At 43.9% G+C, this 25,564-nt stretch overlaps 1 protein-coding gene across 9 annotated transcripts in view; it reads right to left on the bottom strand.

The window, feature by feature from the left end:
• The window catches only part of trioa (trio Rho guanine nucleotide exchange factor a), a 109,681-nt gene that overhangs the window by 39,515 nt on the left and 44,602 nt on the right, over nucleotides 1-25,564 (bottom strand). For 8 of the 9 annotated variants that reach the window (XM_058377824.1, XM_058377825.1, XM_058377817.1 and 5 more), the window contains 4 exons: nucleotides 19,235-19,349; nucleotides 16,791-16,983; nucleotides 4,665-5,213; nucleotides 3,978-4,100 (listed from right to left, as the gene is read on the bottom strand). In XM_058377824.1, the coding sequence (XP_058233807.1) occupies nucleotides 3,978-4,100; nucleotides 4,665-5,213; nucleotides 16,791-16,983; nucleotides 19,235-19,349 (980 nt within the window). Of the gene's footprint in view, nucleotides 1-3,977; nucleotides 4,101-4,664; nucleotides 5,214-16,790; nucleotides 16,984-17,200; nucleotides 17,470-19,234; nucleotides 19,350-25,564 lie in introns of those variants that run through there. The other variant, XM_058377823.1, reaches the window with a different exon arrangement.

The following is a 25,564-nucleotide window of genomic DNA, read 5'->3' as shown; positions in this document are numbered from 1 at the left end:
CAGAGAACCTTCCAGAATGCCTCTGACAACACATTGTTAACACATCGTATCTTTCTGGATGTCATAATGAGACGTTTCACTTTTTCCCAGCGCAAATCTGCAATAAAACATCTGCAGAATCTGTGCAGTCATGTCAGCTATCAAAACAACAATTTTACAAGCAATGAATTCTGTTAAGTCTGTCATCACCTGTTTCTCTACACACTTGAACACAACTTGCTAACCCCTCTGTTTGCTGTCTCTCTAACACAGGAAATGAATAAGATGTAGATTACAGAAGCTCCTGAAAGCATGTGCCTGTATGGGTCTGGAAAGGTCTGCAGGACACTCTGCTTTCACAGGAGGTGTTCAGGTTGATCATTGATTCTGCTCCGTTACTGGATGTGTAATGCATGACTGGTGCTCAACGCAGCATTACTCTCTGCTGTTCATTCCACAGATAAGCCATGAAATCATCAGAGCAACCACGGTTAACACAACAAATGTTTATTAACCGTTAAAACAACCTGCATAAATTTATTATCCTTTACTTGTATTATATTGTAAAAGTATACAGTCAGAGGTGCCAGTATTGCTAACAGGATGGTCCAAGAAACCAATATGGGTCAGGGGATCACAGGACTATTTTAAACACAGTGGGGTATGCTGGTAAAGGAAAATAACCTACGATGGGGTAGTGTGATACATTACCACCCTGACGTTATTGTTCTATAACACAACTTCCTGATGTTTTTTCCCCTCTTATACCACAGTGATTTGCTAATGATGACCATTATATTTATTTATTAATGAACAACATATCATGCGGTTTTAACCATCTGTAAGACTTCTTATCATAATCATTTACTTTTCTGGCATTTGGCAGACGCCCTTATCCAGAGTGGCTTACATCTCATTTTATACAACTGAGCAATTAAGGGTTAAGGGCCCTGCAGTGGCAGTTTGGTGGACCTGGGACTCGAACTCACAACCCAACACCTTAAACATTAAGCTACAACATCCCCCCCATTCCCTTACTACTTCTTCCCTCTATCCTAAATTAATAAGAGCAAAAAAAAAAAACATGAATTTATTGGGGAACTACAAAGCGCTACTGTCAGAGCTGCTGTTCATCAGTCCTGTGGTATAAACAACAGCAGTGGCGGGCCGTGCATTTCACACCTAGGTCTTCACTGGTGTCCTCCCTGAATTAATCCACCTCTATACCATCATTATGACGCCACAGTAATAGATACTAATCAACCGTTAAATAGTAAAGTAAAATTAGTCTACAGTATTTCACACCTCACAAGGAATAGTCCACTTTTTTACAGTCCACCTTGAAAATGCATTTGTAAGGATGTCTGCGGCCAAATTGATTTCTTCTCCTCCGTCAGCCATTGTGAGTTAAAATATATATATTTTATTTAGTTTGTGTGGTTCGCTGCCTCTGACTACTCCAATTATCCAATCAAAGGACGGGAAATTGCTGATCGTATGCCTGCTAGATGGCCCCAGTGATGCCAACTCGAAATCTGATTGGTTAATGGAACAATTTTACTGCCACTTATTTTAAACTACTGATTCTGAAGGCCTTAAGGCAGATTTCTTTCACTCTGGCAACACATGATGTCAGCCACTGGCTGAAATATGATTGGATAAATACTCTCATCATAAATATACACTACTGGAAGCAGTGCAACCAAAAGAAAACCTATGAAAGGTAGAGAATAGACTATTGGGAATAATTTAATACACATTCATGGAAAAATATATTAAATATATTAAAATGCAAGTCAGTGATTCAGATCACTGCTGTTTAGGCCAGCAGAGAAGGCCTTGCTGGCCCTGACGGTCCAGTAAGAAAACAGTGAGGTAATATTCTGGTGTGGTTGCTATGTAATAATATACATTCATTTTGGCTTACAAGTGAATTCACAGGTCAAAGTTCAGCATGAAGGAGCAGCTGGTAGACTCTCACAACCTGCCACCACAAATGTCTTTTCCCTTCAGTGCGCTTCCTTTTCTACCAGGGTTTTTCCTCACGGCTGCTCTGAGCATGTAGTTTTTAGATGTTTCTCTCTCTGTACTAAGGGGTTAAAAAATACTAAACGCTAACTAAATCACAAATACTAGCACCTCTGCTGTAGTACATGGGTGATTACCACACAGCTAGAGATATCGATATTTTTGTGAATTCTTCAAAAGATATTGATGAACATACACTGATGAAACAAAGCACTCAATCTGTATAAACGGCCCTTTGTGAACGGAGACTTTAAGCTTTAAAACATTTCCAACAGCTCGTCTGACCTCTTGGCTAGAACGTTATCGTTGTTTGAAAATCAGCAACACGGAGAGAATATTAAATGCTCATTGACGGTATTTGCCTTTAGGCTTCTGTTACAAGTGACTTTCAAGGAAAAAGATTTGCCATTCTGTACAAGAACTAGATCAAACCTATTGGCCATGGTGTACACACACTACAGACAGAGGGAATGGAGATTAAGATGAATAATGGTGAGTGCTACTTTAACCATAATGTGCAGTGTGTTTTTAAAGAGCTGCTGGAAGATGCAGGGGCAGTAATGGCTCAGTGCCAGCTTACAAGCAGTGCTTGCTCAACAGCATTTTAAGAGCTGGACCCTCTGTGAACTCACTGGGGGGAGGCATGAAATGACCAAAAAAATCTGTTACAGTAAGTGCTCCAAAGGGTCCCTCAGTAATCAGCCATTCCTAAAACTGACAGCTCATTCTAGCCTAAACCGCTTACAAAACACAGACAAGTAACAAAGATCTATCATTACTGGAGAAAGTCCACACTGTGATATTAACAAGCTCTTTTGATGGCTGCTAACAATGGAACTTATTCATGAAGCTGGATACAACAGATTTAGTTATAAATGGTTCGAATGAGCGTTTTACAAAAGAAAATTCTTGGAAAACTATTATATTCTGCTCGTGCTCCCGAGGGTGTGTAAATTTACTCATAAGAAGAATAATTAATGTAAACCTCGACTTGATCGACAGAGGATTTGCACGGATTACTGCACTTTTATATACACGATATACTGCCGAGGTTAAATTGCTTATTTTTATTATGTTCACAGCTTTTAAGCAGACACACTGATCCAGAGAGACCTGCAGAAATGCTTTGCAGTGACTATTAAAAACACATCCTCATGCTAGTTCACCAGGTCAGGGACTAAGAGTAGAGGAAAGACCATCAAGCAAAACAGCCATTTTATATTACTGACACTTTTCAACCAAGAAAAAGCTGTAAACAAGCACCACGGCTGAGGGAACGTTTAGTACTTGCTCTTTATTACGAATAAATGTGTGTGTGTGTGTGTGTGTGTGTGTGTGAGAATAACTCACTTTAGACTGATCATTCGTTTCGAGCTCAGGGTTGCCTGTGCACTTGGACTTTGTTGAATATTTCGTTCTGTTTGGCTCACGCAAACATTTACACACAACTTTACTAAAAGATTAATAAACATGGCATACTGGGCATTAAAATCTGCACCAGTAAAAGGCTGTTTCAGCATGGAAAGAATAAACTGGTTTTACATTTTACATTTCAGGCAGACGCTCTTATCCAGAGATAACTTAAAATTTAGCTCATTTTTATACAACTGAGCAATTTGAGGGGCTAAGGGTCTAAGGGGCCCAGTAGAGGGAGTTTGGTGGACCTGGGATTCGAACTGACAACCTTCCGGTCAGTAGTCCAACACCTTAACCACTAAGCTACATGGGGAACATACATACAGAAAATGAACACAAAGCACAAGGGAGAATTAAATGGACAAGTGTTCAGGCAAAACCTTGCACTCATACTTACGTACACAAATATTCCTATTTCCACTAACATCGTTGTTGGGTACAAACAGAAAGCACTGCCTGGTTCCCACATATTGACATTACAGCATCTACACTGACAAATATAGAAGTCTATGTGGGGTGTGTATCACATGGTGTGTTTGTGTTGCTGTTCTTACCATACAGTTCATGGAAAAGTGATTGTGCTGGGTCTGAAGATCCATGGCATGTGAGTGATTGTTGCCAATCTCAGTGTAGCCTGCCAGAAACAGGCCTTTGTTGTGCATGATCCAGTCAAACATCTGCAAACACACACACACAATTATTTTAGGAGGGAGAAGGGTTTATTATTCATGTGCAGGTCATCCTGCAGTGTACTGGTGCTATGATGCTGTTTAGTACAGTGTGTGTTTGTGTGTTTATGGGCACACTGGTTCAGGAAGGTGAGCTGGATAAAAATAGGATGCTTAAGAATGACCTGATTCTCAAGAGGAGAAAAAAAATTCCTGGTGTCTTAGCAACATGCAAAATCCTCCACCCACTACTTGCATCATTCACGATGCTCTATTAGTGATGGAGCACAAAAACCAACACTATTCAATATGGCAAATAACCAACACTATTCAAGATGGCAAATAAAGATAAGGATTCTGTTGATTTTGGCGTCAATCCTGAAAATATTCCTGCTTCGCACATGTCGTCGGAGTTCAAATACAACACCTTTAAATTAAACTACATCCTGCTAGAGATCCAGTCGTGCAGAAACACAAGCATGTCACCTCCACAAACACTGCATTATAATGATGCACTAATTATAAACCAGTGTGTTACAGCATTCAACAGCTCAGTCTCAGCGCTCTCCTCACCTTCTCTGCATCCTGCTCGAAGAGCCGCAGCTGGAAGCACTGGTCAAGCTGCAGCTTGCGGACGTGCCAGGCCTGGTGCAGATTGTGACGTGTGCTGTGCAACTGCTCCAGCAGGGCTGTGACACGTGGCACCAGTCCCTGGGTGTCGGCGTTGGGCTGGCCGTGACTCTGAGCATCTCTCTGACCCGGGACACTGGGTACCGGACGGTTGGCATAGCTCTCGCTGCTTTGGATGCGCTGCAGCAGCCTTTGGCCCTCTGCGTCCACCTCCTCCACAGGCGCTTTCATTACCTTCTTCTTAAGGGCTGCGTGTTCGTCGATCATGCGCCTTGCGCCCTCTAGCTCCTGGGGGAGGTCCTTGCGCGTGACCGTGGCTTGCATCTCCTCAAGGCGTGCCAACAAGTGCCTTGCATTGCCCGTAAACTCCTCAAAGGCCACACGGATCTCGATCCACTCCTCATGGTTATAATCCAGGCTACCCTCAAAGTCGGATGTCAGTTGAGAAGGGTCCACCACCTTGGACAAGCCCTCCAGTGACACCATGGTGGTCTAAGAGGAAAAAAAATATTGGCATAGTGAATAAAGGAACAAGACAAGGAAGCTGATGGCGAGCAAAGAAATGAAAAGCAGAAAGAAAACAATTAGATAAAATGGATCATCGGGAGAGAGATTATGGAGCCGTAAAAGGAAAAAAACCCAAAAATAATCCACACAGTAGCAGCTTAATATGGCGTGTCCCGCGTGACACAGCTGTGCCCTTACAGACTGAGTTAATGACCAGTAAGGTGGGACGGTTATTTTTAACAGAAGGCATAAATCTAATTGAACTCAGCCACTTAAAGTCCAGACTAGCTAGAAACACAGAGGCACAGTCTGGAGCAGGGTGCGACGCCTGGGGCTAGAACACTGCACAAGCTAATTATAAACAATAAAACAAAAAAAATTGACAAAAGGCCAAAGTTTGAAACTTATAACAATAAAATAATATTGAGAAATGCACAGTTGAGCCGTGCGTGTATGAAGAAAAAGTGGTGATCGATTGTGTCTCTCAGTAAGCAAGATTATACTGGAATATTATGTTGTTAGATGCTTTTGTGCTGATCAGTTAAACCTACACGCTACATGCATCATTTATTTCCTCCAAGGAAAAGCTAGAATTTTGAAAACAAATGCTTGCGAGTGTAAAATCTGAATAGTGAAGCTAATCTGTTTTGCTTTTGTGAAGCAGTGCTTCCTCTAAACATGTTAGAAAATGGGAGACAAGCGTGTCCAATCATTCTAACTTTCATTTCATTTCCATGCACACAGATGTCTATTCTGAGCCATTTGGGAAAGTTAAAGCGCGGGCTGTTCTGCAGAGCCACATAAAGCGAGACGGAGAGATTGAGAGATGGTGAGAGAGAGAGAGAGAGAGAGAGAGAGAGCAGATGGACTGACAAAAGCGAGTGGGCTTCATCACGGCTGTGTGAAAAGGCAACAGTGAGCTGTTTGGCTCTTATATTGGGTTAAATTAAATACAGCCCAGTGCTATTATTCCAATCATCGAATCCTGCACTCATTGGTTTCACGTCATGAACACAGTGTGTTTACCTGCATTCACTTTAAACAGCTGCAGCAAAGCAGGGCTTAGTCTTACTGTTTTCTTCTACACTACAATGTAGAGTACAGTAGTGAACATCACTGATATTATAGTGTACATGCAGCCTGACTACTATACAGTGTACATTTCACACACACACACTACAGCCTGACTACTATACAGTGTACATTTCACACACACACACTACAGCCTGACTACTATACAGTGTACATTTCACACACACACACTACAGTCTGACTACTATACAGTGTACATTTCACACACACACACTGCAGCCTGACTACTATACAGTGTGTACATCATATCACACACACACTGCAGTCTGACTACTATACAGTGTGTACATCATCTCACACACACACTGCAGCCTGACTACTATACAGTGTGTACATCATCTCACACACACACTGCAGCCTGACTACTATACAGTGTGTACATCATCTCACACACACACACACTGCAGCCTGACTACTATACAGTGTGTACATCATCTCACACACACACACTGCAGCCTGACTACTATACAGTGTGTACATCACACACACACACTGCAGCCTGACTACTATACAGTGTGTACATCATCTCACACACACACTGCAGCCTGACTACTATACAGTGTGTACATCATATCACACACACTGCAGCCTGACTACTATACAGTGTGTACATCATCTCACACACACACACTGCAGCCTGACTACTATACAGTGTGTACATCATCTCACACACACACACTGCAGCCTGACTACTATACAGTGTGTACATCACACACACACACTGCAGCCTGACTACTATACAGTGTGTACATCATCTCACACACACACACACTGCAGCCTGACTACTATACAGTGTGTACATCATCTCACACACACACTGCAGCCTGACTACTATACAGTGTGTACATCATATCACACACACACACTGCAGCCTGACTACTATACAGTGTGTACATCATCTCACACACACACACTGCAGCCTGACTACTATACAGTGTGTACATCACACACACACACTGCAGCCTGACTACTATACAGTGTGTACATCATATCACACACACACACTGCAGCCTGACTACTATACAGTGTGTACATCATCTCACACACACACTGCAGCCTGACTACTATACAGTGTGTACATCATCTCACACACACACACACTGCAGCCTGACTACTATACAGTGTGTACATCATCTCACACACACACACACTGCAGCCTGACTACTATACAGTGTGTACATCATCTCACACACACACTGCAGCCTGACTACTATACAGTGTGTACATCATCTCACACACACACACACTGCAGCCTGACTACTATACAGTGTGTACATCATCTCACACACACACACTGCAGCCTGACTACTATACAGTGTGTACATCATCTCACACACACACACTGCAGCCTGACTACTATACAGTGTGTACATCATATCACACACACACACTGCAGCCTGACTACTATACAGTGTGTACATCATATCACACACACACACTGCAGCCTGACTACTATACAGTGTGTACATCATCTCACACACACACTGCAGCCTGACTACTATACAGTGTGTACATCATCTCACACACACACACACACACACTGCAGCCTGACTACTATACAGTGTGTACATCATATCACACACACACACTGCAGCCTGACTACTATACAGTGTGTACATCATCTCACACACACTACAGCCTGACTACTATACAGTGTACATTTCACACACACACTACAGTCTGACTACTATACAGTGTACATTTCACACACACACACTGCAGCCTGACTACTATACAGTGTACATTTCACACACACACTACAGTCTGACTACTATACAGTGTGTACATCATCTCACACACACACTGCAGCCTGACTACTATACAGTGTGTACATCATCTCACACACACACTACAGTCTGACTACTATACAGTGTACATTTCACACACACACTACAGTCTGACTACTATACAGTGTGTACATCATCTCACACACACACTGCAGCCTGACTACTATACAGTGTGTACATCATCTCACACACACACACTGCAGCCTGACTACTATACAGTGTACATTTCACACACACACACTGCAGCCTGACTACTATACAGTGTGTACATCATCTCACACACACACTGCAGCCTGACTACTATACAGTGTGTACATCATCTCACACACACACTGCAGCCTGACTACTATACAGTGTGTACATCATCTCACACACACACTGCAGCCTGACTACTATACAGTGTGTACATCATATCACACACACACACTGCAGCCTGACTACTATACAGTGTGTACATCATCTCACACACACACTGCAGCCTGACTACTATACAGTGTGTACATCATCTCACACACACACACTGCAGCCTGACTACTATACAGTGTGTACATCATCTCACACACACACACACTGCAGCCTGACTACTATACAGTGTGTACATCATCTCACACACACACTGCAGCCTGACTACTATACAGTGTGTACATCATCTCACACACACACACACTGCAGCCTGACTACTATACAGTGTGTACATCATCTCACACACACACACTGCAGCCTGACTACTATACAGTGTGTACATCATCTCACACACACACACTGCAGCCTGACTACTATACAGTGTGTACATCATATCACACACACACACTGCAGCCTGACTACTATACAGTGTGTACATCATATCACACACACACACTGCAGCCTGACTACTATACAGTGTGTACATCATCTCACACACACACACACACTGCAGCCTGACTACTATACAGTGTGTACATCATCTCACACACACACACACACACTGCAGCCTGACTACTATACAGTGTGTACATCATATCACACACACACACTGCAGCCTGACTACTATACAGTGTGTACATCATCTCACACACACTGCAGCCTGACTACTATACAGTGTGTACATCATCTCACACACACACTGCAGCCTGACTACTATACAGTGTGTACATCATCTCACACACACACACTGCAGCCTGACTACTATACAGTGTGTACATCATCTCACACACACACACTGCAGCCTGACTACTATACAGTGTGTACATCACACACACACACACACTGCAGCCTGACTACTATACAGTGTGTACATCACACACACACACACACACTGCAGCCTGACTACTATACAGTGTGTACATCATCTCACACACACACACTGCAGCCTGACTACTATACAGTGTGTACATCATATCACACACACACACTGCAGCCTGACTACTATACAGTGTGTACATCATATCACACACACACTGCAGCCTGACTACTATACAGTGTGTACATCATCTCACACACACACTGCAGCCTGACTACTATACAGTGTGTACATCATCTCTCACACACACACTGCAGCCTGACTACTATACAGTGTGTACATCATCTCACACACACACACACACACTGCAGCCTGACTACTATACAGTGTGTACATCATATCACACACACACACTGCAGCCTGACTACTATACAGTGTGTACATCATATCACACACACACTGCAGCCTGACTACTATACAGTGTGTACATCATCTCACACACACACACTGCAGCCTGACTACTATACAGTGTGTACATCATCTCACACACACACACACTGCAGCCTGACTACTATACAGTGTGTACATCATCTCACACACACACTGCAGCCTGACTACTATACAGTGTGTACATCATCTCTCACACACACACTGCAGCCTGACTACTATACAGTGTGTACATCATCTCACACACACACACTGCAGCCTGACTACTATACAGTGTGTACATCATCTCACACACACACACTGCAGCCTGACTACTATACAGTGTGTACATCATCTCTCACACACACACTGCAGCCTGACTACTATACAGTGTGTACATCATCTCACACACACACACTGCAGCCTGACTACTATACAGTGTACATCACACACACACTGCAGCCTGACTACTATACAGTGTGTACATCATCTCACACACACACACACTGCAGCCTGACTACTATACAGTGTGTACATCATCTCACACACACACTGCAGCCTGACTACTATACAGTGTGTACATCATCTCACACACACACTGCAGCCTGACTACTATACAGTGTGTACATCATATCACACACACACACACTGCAGCCTGACTACTATACAGTGTGTACATCATCTCACACACACACACACTGCAGCCTGACTACTATACAGTGTGTACATCATCTCACACACACACACACTGCAGCCTGACTACTATACAGTGTGTACATCATCTCACACACACACTGCAGCCTGACTACTATACAGTGTGTACATCATCTCACACACACACTGCAGCCTGACTACTATACAGTGTGTACATCATCTCACACACACACTGCAGCCTGACTACTATACAGTGTGTACATCATCTCACACACACACTGCAGCCTGACTACTATACAGTGTGTACATCATCTCACACACACACTGCAGCCTGACTACTATACAGTGTGTACATCATCTCACACACACACACACTGCAGCCTGACTACTATACAGTGTGTACATCATCTCACACACACTGCAGCCTGACTACTATACAGTGTGTACATCATCTCACACACACACACACTGCAGCCTGACTACTATACAGTGTACATCACACACACACACACTGCAGCCTGACTACTATACAGTGTACATCACACACACACACACACACTGCAGCCTGACTACTATACAGTGTACATCACACACACACACACACACTGCAGCCTGACTACTATACAGTGTGTACATCACACACACACACTGCAGCCTGACTACTATACAGTGTGTACATCATCTCACACACACACTGCAGCCTGACTACTATACAGTGTGTACATCACACACACACACACACACTGCAGCCTGACTACTATACAGTGTGTACATCACACACACACACTGCAGCCTGACTACTATACAGTGTGTACATCACACACACACACTGCAGCCTGACTACTATACAGTGTGTACATCACATACACACACACACACACTGCAGCCTGACTACTATACAGTGTGTACATCATCTCACACACACACACTGCAGCCTGACTACTATACAGTGTGTACATCATATCACACACACACACTGCAGCCTGACTACTATACAGTGTGTACATCATCTCACACACACACACACACACACTGCAGCCTGACTACTATACAGTGTGTACATCATCTCACACACACACTGCAGCCTGACTACTATACAGTGTGTACATCTCACACACACACACACACACACTGCAGCCTGACTACTATACAGTGTGTACATCTCACACACACACACACTGCAGCCTGACTACTATACAGTGTGTACATCATATCACACACACACACTGCAGCCTGACTACTATACAGTGTGTACATCTCACACACACACACTGCAGCCTGACTACTATACAGTGTGTACATCATCTCACACACACACACACACTGCAGCCTGACTACTATACAGTGTGTACATCATATCACACACACACACTGCAGCCTGACTACTATACAGTGTGTACATCTCACACACACACACTGCAGCCTGACTACTATACAGTGTGTACATCATCTCACACACACACTGCAGCCTGACTACTATACAGTGTGTACATCTCACACACACACACACACTGCAGCCTGACTACTATACAGTGTGTACATCTCACACACACACACACACTGCAGCCTGACTACTATACAGTGTGTACATCTCACACACACACACACACTGCAGCCTGACTACTATACAGTGTGTACATCTCACACACACACTGCAGCCTGACTACTATACAGTGTGTACATCATCTCTCACACACACTGCAGCCTGACTACTATACAGTGTGTACATCATCTCACACACACACACTGCAGCCTGACTACTATACAGTGTGTACATCTCACACACACACACACACTGCAGCCTGACTACTATACAGTGTGTACATCATCTCTCACACACACTGCAGCCTGACTACTATACAGTGTGTACATCATCTCACACACACACACTGCAGCCTGACTACTATACAGTGTGTACATCATCTCACACACACACACTGCAGCCTGACTACTATACAGTGTGTACATCATCTCACACACACACACTGCAGCCTGACTACTATACAGTGTGTACATCATCTCACACACACACACACACTGCAGCCTGACTACTATACAGTGTGTACATCATCTCACACACACACACTGCAGCCTGACTACTATACAGTGTGTACATCATCTCTCACACACACACACTGCAGCCTGACTACTATACAGTGTGTACATCATCTCACACACACACACACTGCAGCCTGACTACTATACAGTGTGTACATCATCTCACACACACACACTGCAGCCTGACTACTATACAGTGTGTACATCATCTCACACACACACACACTGCAGCCTGACTACTATACAGTGTGTACATCATCTCACACACACACACTGCAGCCTGACTACTATACAGTGTGTACATCATCTCTCACACACACACACTGCAGCCTGACTACTATACAGTGTGTACATCATCTCACACACACACACACTGCAGCCTGACTACTATACAGTGTGTACATCATCTCACACACACACTGCAGCCTGACTACTATACAGTGTGTACATCATCTCTCACACACACTGCAGCCTGACTACTATACAGTGTGTACATCATCTCACACACACACTGCAGCCTGACTACTATACAGTGTGTACATCATCTCACACACACTGCAGCCTGACTACTATACAGTGTGTACATCATCTCACACACACACACACTGCAGCCTGACTACTATACAGTGTGTACATCATCTCACACACACACACACTGCAGCCTGACTACTATACAGTGTGTACATCATCTCACACACACACACACTGCAGCCTGACTACTATACAGTGTGTACATCATCTCACACACACACACACTGCAGCCTGACTACTATACAGTGTGTACATCATCTCACACACACACTGCAGCCTGACTACTATACAGTGTGTACATCATCTCACACACACACTGCAGCCTGACTACTATACAGTGTGTACATCATCTCACACACACACACACACTGCAGCCTGACTACTATACAGTGTGTACATCATCTCACACACACACACACTGCAGCCTGACTACTATACAGTGTGTACATCATCTCACACACACACACACACTGCAGCCTGACTACTATACAGTGTGTACATCATCTCTCACACACACACACTGCAGCCTGACTACTATACAGTGTGTACATCATCTCACACACACACTGCAGCCTGACTACTATACAGTGTGTACATCATCTCACACACACACTGCAGCCTGACTACTATACAGTGTGTACATCATCTCACACACACACACTGCAGCCTGACTACTATACAGTGTGTACATCATCTCACACACACACACACTGCAGCCTGACTACTATACAGTGTGTACATCATCTCACACACACACACACTGCAGCCTGACTACTATACAGTGTGTACATCATCTCACACACACTGCAGCCTGACTACTATACAGTGTGTACATCATCTCACACACACTGCAGCCTGACTACTATACAGTGTGTACATCATCTCACACACACTGCAGCCTGACTACTATACAGTGTGTACATCATCTCACACACACACACTGCAGCCTGACTACTATACAGTGTGTACATCATCTCTCACACACACACACACTGCAGCCTGACTACTATACAGTGTGTACATCATCTCACACACACACACACTGCAGCCTGACTACTATACAGTGTGTACATCATCTCTCACACACACACACACTGCAGCCTGACTACTATACAGTGTGTACATCATCTCACACACACACTGCAGCCTGACTACTATACAGTGTGTACATCATCTCACACACACACACTGCAGCCTGACTACTATACAGTGTGTACATCATCTCACACACACACACTGCAGCCTGACTACTATACAGTGTGTACATCATCTCACACACACACACACTGCAGCCTGACTACTATACAGTGTGTACATCATCTCACACACACACACACTGCAGCCTGACTACTATACAGTGTGTACATCATCTCACACACACACACACACTGCAGCCTGACTACTATACAGTGTGTACATCATCTCACACACACACACACACTGCAGCCTGACTACTATACAGTGTGTACATCATCTCTCACACACACACACACTGCAGCCTGACTACTATACAGTGTGTACATCATCTCACACACACACACTGCAGCCTGACTACTATACAGTGTGTACATCATCTCACACACACACACTGCAGCCTGACTACTATACAGTGTGTACATCATCTCACACACACACACACTGCAGCCTGACTACTATACAGTGTGTACATCATCTCACACACACACACACACTGCAGCCTGACTACTATACAGTGTGTACATCATCTCACACACACACACACACTGCAGCCTGACTACTATACAGTGTGTACATCATATCACACACACACACTGCAGCCTGACTACTATACAGTGTGTACATCATCTCACACACACACACTGCAGCCTGACTACTATACAGTGTGTACATCATCCCTCACACACACACACTGCAGCCTGACTACTATACAGTGTGTACATCATATCACACACACACTGCAGCCTGACTACTATACAGTGTGTACATCATATCACACACACTGCAGCCTGACTACTATACAGTGTGTACATCTCACACACACACACACTGCAGCCTGACTACTATACAGTGTGTACATCTCACACACACACACACTGCAGCCTGACTACTATACAGTGTGTACATCATCTCACACACACACACACTGCAGCCTGACTACTATACAGTGTGTACATCATCTCACACACACACACACACTGCAGCCTGACTACTATACAGTGTGTACATCATCTCACACACACACACACACTGCAGCCTGACTACTATACAGTGTGTACATCATCTCACACACACACACACTGCAGCCTGACTACTATACAGTGTGTACATCATCTCACACACACTGCAGCCTGACTACTATACAGTGTGTACATCATCTCACACACACACACTGCAGCCTGACTACTATACAGTGTGTACATCATCTCACACACACACACACACACTGCAGCCTGACTACTATACAGTGTGTACATCATCTCTCACACACACACACTGCAGCCTGACTACTATACAGTGTGTACATCATCTCACACACACACACACACTGCAGCCTGACTACTATACAGTGTGTACATCATCTCACACACACACACACTGCAGCCTGACTACTATACAGTGTGTACATCTCACACACACACACTGCAGCCTGACTACTATACAATGTGTACATCATCTCACACACACACACACACTGTAGCCTGACTATAACACAGTGTGTACATCATCTCACACACACACACTGCAGCCTGACTACTATACAGTGTGTACATCATCTCACACACACACACTGCAGTCTGACTACTATACAGTGTGTACATCATATCACACACACACACACACTGCAGCCTGACTACTATACAGTGTGTACATCATATCACACACACACACACACTGCAGCCTGACTACTATACAGTGTGTACATCATCTCTCACACACACACACTGCAGCCTGACTACTATACAGTGTGTACATCATCTCACACACACACACACTGCAGCCTGACTACTATACAGTGTGTACATCATCTCACACACACTGCAGCCTGACTACTATACAGTGTGTACATCATCTCACACACACACACACACACTGCAGCCTGACTATAACACAGTGTGTACATCATCTCACACACACACAGCAGCCTGACTACTATAGTGTGTACATCATCTCACACACACACAGCAGCCTGACTACTATAGTGTGTACATCATCATCATCATCATCATCATCATCACACACACCCACACACCCACCCACCCATGCACAAACATACACATCTCCACACCCCTTTACTTAACACACACATATCACTACATCACTATTATAATGCAACCAGATAACAACCTGGCACGCGCGCACACACGAACACACAAACAAACGCAATGTTTCAGTAAACAACAGCCACTAGATTACAGAAGGCACATAACACAAACATACATATGCCGCTACACCACAGCACACACACACACACAATCTCCCTCTCTCTCACACACACACACACACAACCCAGAGAACAACCTGCTCACTATAATAACACTATAATCTCTTTCCCCACATTCTCTGTCTCTCTCTCTCTCTCTCTCTCTCACACACACACACACACACAGTCTACAGTATAGCAGAGGTATAACTATCAAACCACATCAATGCAAAGCAGACACTCAAATTTAACTGGCATTATTATTATTCTACTTCATTATTCTCAGGTTATATGTCTAACAGTAAGCTGTGAATGAAACACTGTCCTTCCTACACAATTCCAGAGAAGCCCCCAGAAGGAGCTGAGTGCCTTGACTGCACATTACAGACTCGTACCTCAAACTCGAACTTGGAGCTGCCGAAGTTGGTCCTCTGTTTCTGCCAGAAGTTGTCCGGTTTAATGATGAGCGCGACGTGGATGCAGCAAGGGAACGACTCCTGTAGGATCTTCAGCAACGGCTTGATGGAGTCCCATTTTGAGCCGCGCATGTCCACGATAACCGTGAAGCCATGTTTACACACATCCTCACTAAAGGGAAAGACGGTGAGAGAGAAAGAGAGAGAGAGAGAGAGAGAGAGAGAGAGATCAATGCTTGCATTCTTGCATTACATAACCCTACCAGCATCCTCCATCCTCCTAGAAGCTCGGGAAGCTAAAAGAATATTCCATACCGTGAGCCTGATGAAAAGGCAGAGAGAGAGAGAGAGAGAGAGAGAGAGAGGATATATGACAATACATTGCTTACCAGTAACACAGAGCTCGGAAATGCTACTCAGCCATATAAACAGCTGGTAAAAACCTTCAATAACATCTGTCTGTCAATCGCTGTCTCTCTATTACTGCAGGACTGCTTCGCTCTCGTAAGCTAGCGCACCATCATCATCATCATCATCATCGCCCTGTCAATCCCCGAGCCTAGCTGCCCAGCATCCACACCATCAGCACACACATGCAGCCAGTGCAACTGCGACACTGTTTTCTTCTCATGCACTCACTCTCCTCTCGCTCTCTCTCTCTCCCTTCCTCCATCTCTCTCTCTCCCCCACCCACCCACATGCTCCCTCGCTCACCCTCCCCACTTCTTTCTGCGTTTGCTCTCTGTCACTCTTCAGCGCTCTCTCTCTCTTTCCATCTTCCTCTCTGTTGATAGGATTAGCTCAGATTCTCTCTCTTTCTCTCTCTCTCTCTCTCTCTCTCTCACTCACTCTGGTGTGACTGTGTGGGTGCAGGGAATGGAGCTGAGAAGAGAAAGCAATGATGTGGAGGAGGAGGAAGGTCTGTTGGCAAAAGCTGGAGCGCTGCAGGTTTTTCAGAGTCTGGCCCACGCTCCTGCTCATGCACATGCCATCTCTCTCTCTCTCTCTCTCTATCTATATTTTTGTTTGTCAGTGTCAGTTCCTCCATCCCTCCCTCTCTCTTTCTCCCTCTCTCAGGTGTTACACTCTTCCATCAGAAGTAACAGTGCTAACAGACCAATGACAGAACACAACAAACACCACTGATGACTCTGAAGACCAGAGAATGATGCCGTCACAGGCATTTGTGCTAAACAAATCATTTAAAAATCACATTTGCTTTTTAATGAGTGTATTATTTCATCCTGTTTAGCATTCCAGCTTAAAGAGTAGAATATTTCATCTCATCCAAAAAAAAAACAACAACATTGTTATGAGTTGGCTGAATTCCAAAATAGCTTTCTATTCAGTCTATATGTTCAAGATAATCGAGTTCTATCCTGGTCTGGGCTGCAGTGGATCTGGAGGCGATCCCTGGAGCACTGGCTGTCAGGGATACACCCTCATCAAGGACACCATGCATGCACACACACACACACTCATGTACACACAAACACGGGGCAATTTAGAGCCACCAAATGGCAATCGTTGCACTGCCACTAACCCAAACTCAAAATTGAACCTGGGACCCTGGTGCTGTGAGGTTGGATTGCTATCTACAGTATTACTGCAGTGTACATTTAACAAAACAATATCAGAAAAACAACAGATGAAGAAGAGTATGCGATTACGGCTGCACATTGAATACTCAGAGCTCTCATCCTACATCAAGTGAGGAAAAAGTTGAAGAACTTCTGAATGGTTGAATTCTTTCTCATGGTGTGAATGTAAAGAGCTCCAACAGATGACAAGTGAGCTCTAAACAAGGCTATGATTGATTAAATGCATCTAATTACACCTTATATACTCCGACTAATGACAGCAGAATACAGCAATTTCAAGAGGTAATGGGGGTGAGGACAGCTTCTCCATAAAGACACATCCCTAATCACCTGTTTAATTAAACTAACACTGCACACTATCATTACACTACAGTGTGGATGCTGTCTCCTGCTTACAGCCTGCACTCACGACATATTACCTCTCACACACCTACACACATACATGTACATGCATACACACAAAAACACACACATACACCATGTGAAAATATGCACGCATACACACACATACACACAACATGCACACATATACACACCATGCACGCATACACACACATACAACATGCACACATATACACACCATGCACGCATACACACACATACACACACCATGCACACACACACACACTGTGCACACACACACAAACACACCCATGCACACACACACAAACACACCCATGCACACATACATACTGTACACACACACACACACACAACATGCACACATACATACACACACACTGCACACATACACAACACAGATACACAGATAAACACAGTGAGTGAGTGTGTGTGTGAGTGTGTGTGTGTGTGTGTGTTTACCTGGGGATACCGGCCAGATATGCAATCAGTCTGCGCAGGTCCTCCTGTCGTATTCGGTCATGATTGGTGCGTGAGGGGAATGTTAAAACAGGACCACCGCGCTTATCTCTGCCACCTGGTGGGAAGAAAGCGGGAGTGTTAGTGTACTGTAGTGTGATTATATCTAAAATAAAACTGCTTTTATTCTTCAACAAAGTTGGAAATTTTGCTGCATCAAATAATACACTGAAGGAAACAGATTGGTGGCATGATGACTGGTGATGTGTGTGAATCTCTCCATGACTGTGTTTGGCTGATGCCCATCTGACTGCATCAGCGGGTTGTTCACTCTACAGAATATTTGCATGACATTAACTGCCGAAAACAAATAATATGATCATTGTCCAGATATGTTGTGTCCAGAATGTGCAGAATATTCTCAAACCTGCCAAAGATACAAAAAGGGGGAGGGGCTTCCAGGGTATCTGTTAATATCTGAAAGTTCAAAGCACCTACAAGGCGGTCACTCCTTCCAGAGTCACCTATCGACTGAGAGAAAGAGACTGCTCTTTTTGTGTATTTCAAGTGAACAGGTATAGCAGTGCACTGCAACGCTAAAGAAGTTCATACAGAAAACATGCGAAGGCTGGCAGATTTGATATTTACCAGAAATAACGCATATATATCAGAGAAGAGGAACACTGGCATCCATTATTCATCAGAGTTAACAGTTGTACACCGATCAGCCATAACATTATGAACAGTGACAGGTGATGTAAATAACACAGATTATCTCATCATGGCACCTGTTAGTGGGTGGGATATATTATGCAGCAAGTGAACATTTTGTCCTCAAAGTTAAGGTATTAGAAGCAGCAAGCGTAAGGATTTGAGCGAGTTTGACAAGGGCTAAATCGTAATGGCTAGACCACTGGATCAGAGCATCTCCAAAACTGCAGCTCTTGTGGGGTGTTCCCGGTCTGCAGTGGTCAGTATCTATCAAAAGTGGTCCAAGGAAGGAACAGTGGTGAACTGGCGACAGGGTCATGGGCGGTCAAGGCTCACTGATGCACGTGGGGAGCGAAGGCTGGCCCGTGTGATCCGATCCAACAGACGAGTTACTGTTGCTGAAATTGCTGAAGTAGTTAATGCTGGTTCTGATAGAAAGGTGTCAGAATACACAGTGCATGACGGGTCAGGGCTGTTTTGGCAGCAAAAGGGGGACCAACACAATATTAGGCAGGTGGTCATAATGTTATGCCTGGTCGGTGTATAATTGTGTACAACAGATGTATGCAGACTGTAAAGTTTATGGCAGATTTCTCAAAGCCCAAAAAAGTGTCTTGTACTACACTCTGCATCGTGTGTAAATGCAGAAAAGTCCCTGTGTCAGTTGTTACTATAGAAACAATAACATATTAAAAAGACTGCATTAATATAAACCTGTGCCTTGCAGGAGGACGCACTGTTAGAGCTGCTGGTGTAGAAAACGCATCATTTTCTGGAACTAGTCAGTGATTTGCATGTCTGCATCCTTAGCATTATCGCCCTTGACTTCCACTGCATCTACTGGCTACTGTACAGTGACAATAACTAAAAAGTATCTTCTCGTATATTATCTAACATCTGCCATCTTTAAATATTAAGCAATGCTGAACAACAGGATGCAGATGTAGAGACGGGTTTTGGCTTTTTCTAGACATTAATCCCTTCTGTTGTTGTTACTTCTTCCTTCTCGCCTTTAAGACAGTCAGCATACGAGCTCAGTAAAGTGTGAAGTCTACTAACTGGACCAGAACGAAGCAGACCTGCCAGGATATCCCAGTGGAGCTTCCTAAGCCACAAACTGCTGAATCTATTTAAACTGCCATAATTGGATCAACAGTCTTATCCACTGTTATAAAGAACAAAAAAGAGATATATATTATATATTAGAATGCTGTAAGGTCTTTTATCAGCATCGTACAGGTCATGGGAGTTACGTTTCAATAACAGCAGTGTTGTTTAAGATCTAATCATGTTTCCATGACCAGTTTTTCCTCTTCGTGGCATCGGCAGACACACACCTGACAGTCTCGCATCTCCATGGAAACGCTGCTCACATTGTGTCCTGTCTGCGCTTGATATCCGTTAGTCTCGTAACCTCGAGTGTGAGCAGGCACCACAGAGACTTTTCTCGTTTTTCTTGATTGGAGCCCTGCAGTGAAGCTAAAGCACATAATCCCTTCCATCCTCGGGCCTGTGAGATGTTAACAAAAGCTGCTGCTATTCAGAGTTGGAAGGTCACTTCAGGCTGGCTGTGTGTTCTTTGTGTTGTGTGCCTACAAGGCATTTTACAGAAGAGCTAGCTACACAAGCTGAGCATGGCGCTGTTTGTTTGCCACTCCTTTTACCCGACCTAACAGGACAAGTCAGTCCGTGTGTGTGTGTGTGTGTGTGTTTGTGTAAAACATACAGGAATAAAGATCTACTTGGACGGATTGGATGATGTCTGGATTTTATCTCAGCGCTGATACCACACATGGCTTCGCACATCGGCGCACACAAAAGCCGATCGAAATGTATAATTTTCAGAAATTAGAGTTCTCAGTACTGCTTTTCGTCTAGTTTGCTAGTTAGAACACGCACAGTCACTTACTTACTATCAGAACTCAGCACATTCAGTATCTCCAGCCTGAACACAGCTGCACAAGGGGGAAAAAATACCACACCATATCTTCCTGACTATAAAAAACACTTAAGCACTCCCACAGGTGCTGTGACTAACGCCGCATTCGACTAAAGGTCATAACTCGTAAATCTTCAACCAGGAAAAAAAATCAACTGGAGATAGTATCCAAGTTCCTCCGAGATCAGGGAGTGACGTCAGATCGACATGGTGGCTCGCTGGTGCGAATGCAGGACTGTACAGAGAAATCCTAATGTACGCTCATTCACTGGGCTTCACTCTTTTCTTGTTGGGATGACGGAATTTTATGCGACAAAAGATAACATGATACAAGATAATATTAACAGAGCACTAATTACTCATTCAGCGATTTTTCCTTTCTTTCTGAAGAGTCATAGATCACGCAGGTGAATGTAGCATCTTTCTCCCTCGTTTTCCTGAAAGAGTGGACGGAGGAATAATTTAGAAGATGTAGCTGCAGATTAGTTGAGTGGATGACGTAAACGCTTGTCAAAAGCGCAATAAAGCCTTGGCTTGTAAGTGATGTAATATGAGCGCTATGGCACAGATTTAGAATGCTGTGCTCGCGTTTCTCCTCTCTCGCAGCTCCATTCAGCTCGTCCGCGGCGGGAATCCGAGCGAATGAGAACGCTTACTGCATGTTGCTGCGTTGGGATTGTAATGATGGAGTCTGTATAATTTATTAGATTTTTCATTACTACTACTGACGTGTTGATTTAAAGAACAGTCTTTTATCAAAAGCCAGGAGTTTGGAGAGAAGGGCAAGCTGCTTGTGTAATGGCTAACTTCAACCCGAGCCGAGACATTACATCATGCTGCCTGAATAAATGAATGCCAACGCAATAGTGGTAATCGAGAGGCTTGGAAAAATCCCAGTGGGCCAGTAATGGAGTGTGCTGTTCTGCATCATGTAACTCCGGGGCTGAAAACGAGTATCACTCCAGCCCCTGGCATGATCTGTGTTTGCTGTATTCACCTGATGATGAGGCAACTGATGCTTGCTGTGTTTCAGTCTCTGTGTTTGTAATTGTGCTACAGACCCGAATAGTTTCACAAAACAAACATATGGGTGACAGGGTTTATATGGCAATCCTTAAGAGGAACCTAAGCATTTTCTCCAAGCACCTTCATTTAACACTGGTGCTCAATCAGACAGTCAAAAATGAATGTAACGTGTGTTATATGTGACGCATAAACCTGGTCTCTGTATATGTCCGTGTCAGCATTGCTAAAAACCCTACCCATGACCACACACAAAACGGCTTTTTTCATTAAGAAAATAGTAAGGCAAAAAGTCTGGTGTTAGTGCTACTTTTTATTTTAATAATGGGGATTTATCCCTAATGAGCAAGCCTGAGGTGACAGTGGCGAGGAAAAGATGATATGAGGAAGACACCTTGAGAGGAACCAGGCTCATCCTCATTTGGGTAACACTGGACAGTAAATAATGTAACTGTTGATACTGTCCTTTCTACAACAGCAACCAATAATAACAATAATAATAATATTAATTAATCATCAGCAGCTTTGACTCATGAATGGGAGATCATTGGGATGTTGAGTTCAGATCCTGACGATGCCACAGCCACTGGTGAGCAGAAGGGAGATGGCCATGTTCTCTGGATGCAAGGGATGGTATTACTCTTAAGCCCCCTGTCAATCACATGGCATTAAGCCAATCACAGTCATCTGTGAGCTTGTCTATGGAGTAGAGGACAGACAGCACTTTCCTCCAGGTGTTACACTGCACTGTTATGCAGCATGAGCAGCAGTTCAAAATAAGCTGCAGTTAGCTTCATGTATCTCATGTATCTCTGTCTGTAGCTGTTGTATGATCGGGGAGAGGTGGGAATTGACAGGTGACATGGAGGAAAATAAACAGCTCCTTGATTATTATTATTTTTGCCTCCTCAGAGTCAAAAGTTGGCCAAAAGTCACCTAGTTGTTTTCTATTGGATTACAAGACAGAGGTTTGTGAATTCTAAAGGGCATCCTGAGTCTAGCCAAACAATACAGACATATGTCTTGGGTGTCTATATACTGCTTCAGCAATCAAAGCCATTGGAAAGGCCATGCTGTGTGGAAGTGGAACTGTGTGTGGCATGTAAGAAAACAGAGGGAGGGGTTTGTAATAAATCAGACTAAAATCAGAAATTTGAGCAGATCTTCAGAACACTTGAGCTTTGGGTCATGACTGAAAGGACGAGATCCCGGATACAATCGGCCGAAATGAGTTCCTTCGTACGGTGGCGGGGCGTTCCCTTGGAGATTAGGGTAAGGAGCTCCGTCACCCGGGAGGAGCTCGGAGTAGAGCCGCTGCTCCTCCACATCGAAAGGGGCCAGTTGAGGTGGCTCGGGCACCTGTTACAGATGCCTCTTGGACGTCTCCCAGGGGAGGTGTTCCGGGCATGCCCCACCGGGAAGAGACCCCGGGGAAGACCCAGGACACGTTGGAGGGACTATGTCTCTCGGCTGACCTGGGAACGCCTTGGAATCCCCCCAGAAGTGTCAAGGGAGGGGGAAGTCTGGGCATCTATGCTTAGATTGCTGCCCCCGCGACCCGGCTCCGGATAAGTGTGAGACAATGAATGGATGAATGAATGAATGAATGAATGAATGAATGAATGAATAGAATACTGTAAGGGAGCTCCGAAGATTACTCCGACTTCAAACTACGCTTCTGTCATGTCAAAGAGGAGATTCGAGTCTTTCTAAAGAGACCAGAACTTACTCTCATCAGCTTCAGCTCATGTATCTCTATTATAACTGTCACATACGCTTTCGCCAATTTCAGTTGAAAGCCATTTTGCAACCTGGTAACTTGATGAAGGCATGAGTTTAAAAGCAGTGCTAAGATCAGGAGAGTAAGTAATACTGTTATAATCAAATCCACTCAGAGAATGTGTTGTTACTGCATGCAAAGAAATCTTAAAACCTCTGTATGCAAATGTTAGCTAAATCAGCTTTACACTGCAGGGTGTCATTTTTCAATCACGTATCTCACACCATAAAAAAAAATAGATATAAATTCTATAATCTTGAGTTCACGTTGGTGGTCTGAGATGACATGTGAGGCGCTCACCTGCAGCTGATTTAATGCTGGGGCCAAAGATATTTCATAAATTAAAATCTAAATGTGAGAACCTGCTGATACAATCCAAAAACCACCTCCAGGAACACAGCGTAGGTTGAAGCGAACTTCACTGAACACCTACATAAACAGTAATGAGTATGCAAACCATCAACGAAGCATGCAGGGTTTAAAAGTAGAACCGGTTTGATGAATTGTGGGAGCAGAAAATAAAAAGTCTCTGACATCCTCATCACACATCATCAAATCATGGACAGAAACAGGGGATGAAGCCCAGCTTCCAGTTACATTTACATGGTCAAAAGTATATGAACACACAGCCTTGTGTGTTTCCACCACAAACATACAGGTTGTCTTTGCATGCTGTGGCTATACCCCAAGTAAATGTGGCAATTAGCAAGTAAATGCTTTGTTTAAGTACATTAAATTTATGTACCGTTACGACAATGTGAATCTCGTGCTTTTCCGTTTTCTGCACGAGCCTGATTCCTGCTATTGGTGTAAGCTGATTTTCGTTAGAGGATCGTCATCATATAATCAGAATTGGGGCAAGATTTTATTAAAGTGTGAG

Source organism: Hemibagrus wyckioides, linkage group LG24 (assembly GCF_019097595.1).
Source record: "Hemibagrus wyckioides isolate EC202008001 linkage group LG24, SWU_Hwy_1.0, whole genome shotgun sequence".
NCBI lineage: Eukaryota > Metazoa > Chordata > Actinopteri > Siluriformes > Bagridae > Hemibagrus > Hemibagrus wyckioides.
The sequence above is the reverse complement of the archived record's forward strand: the minus strand, read 5'-3'. Positions and strand labels throughout refer to the sequence as shown.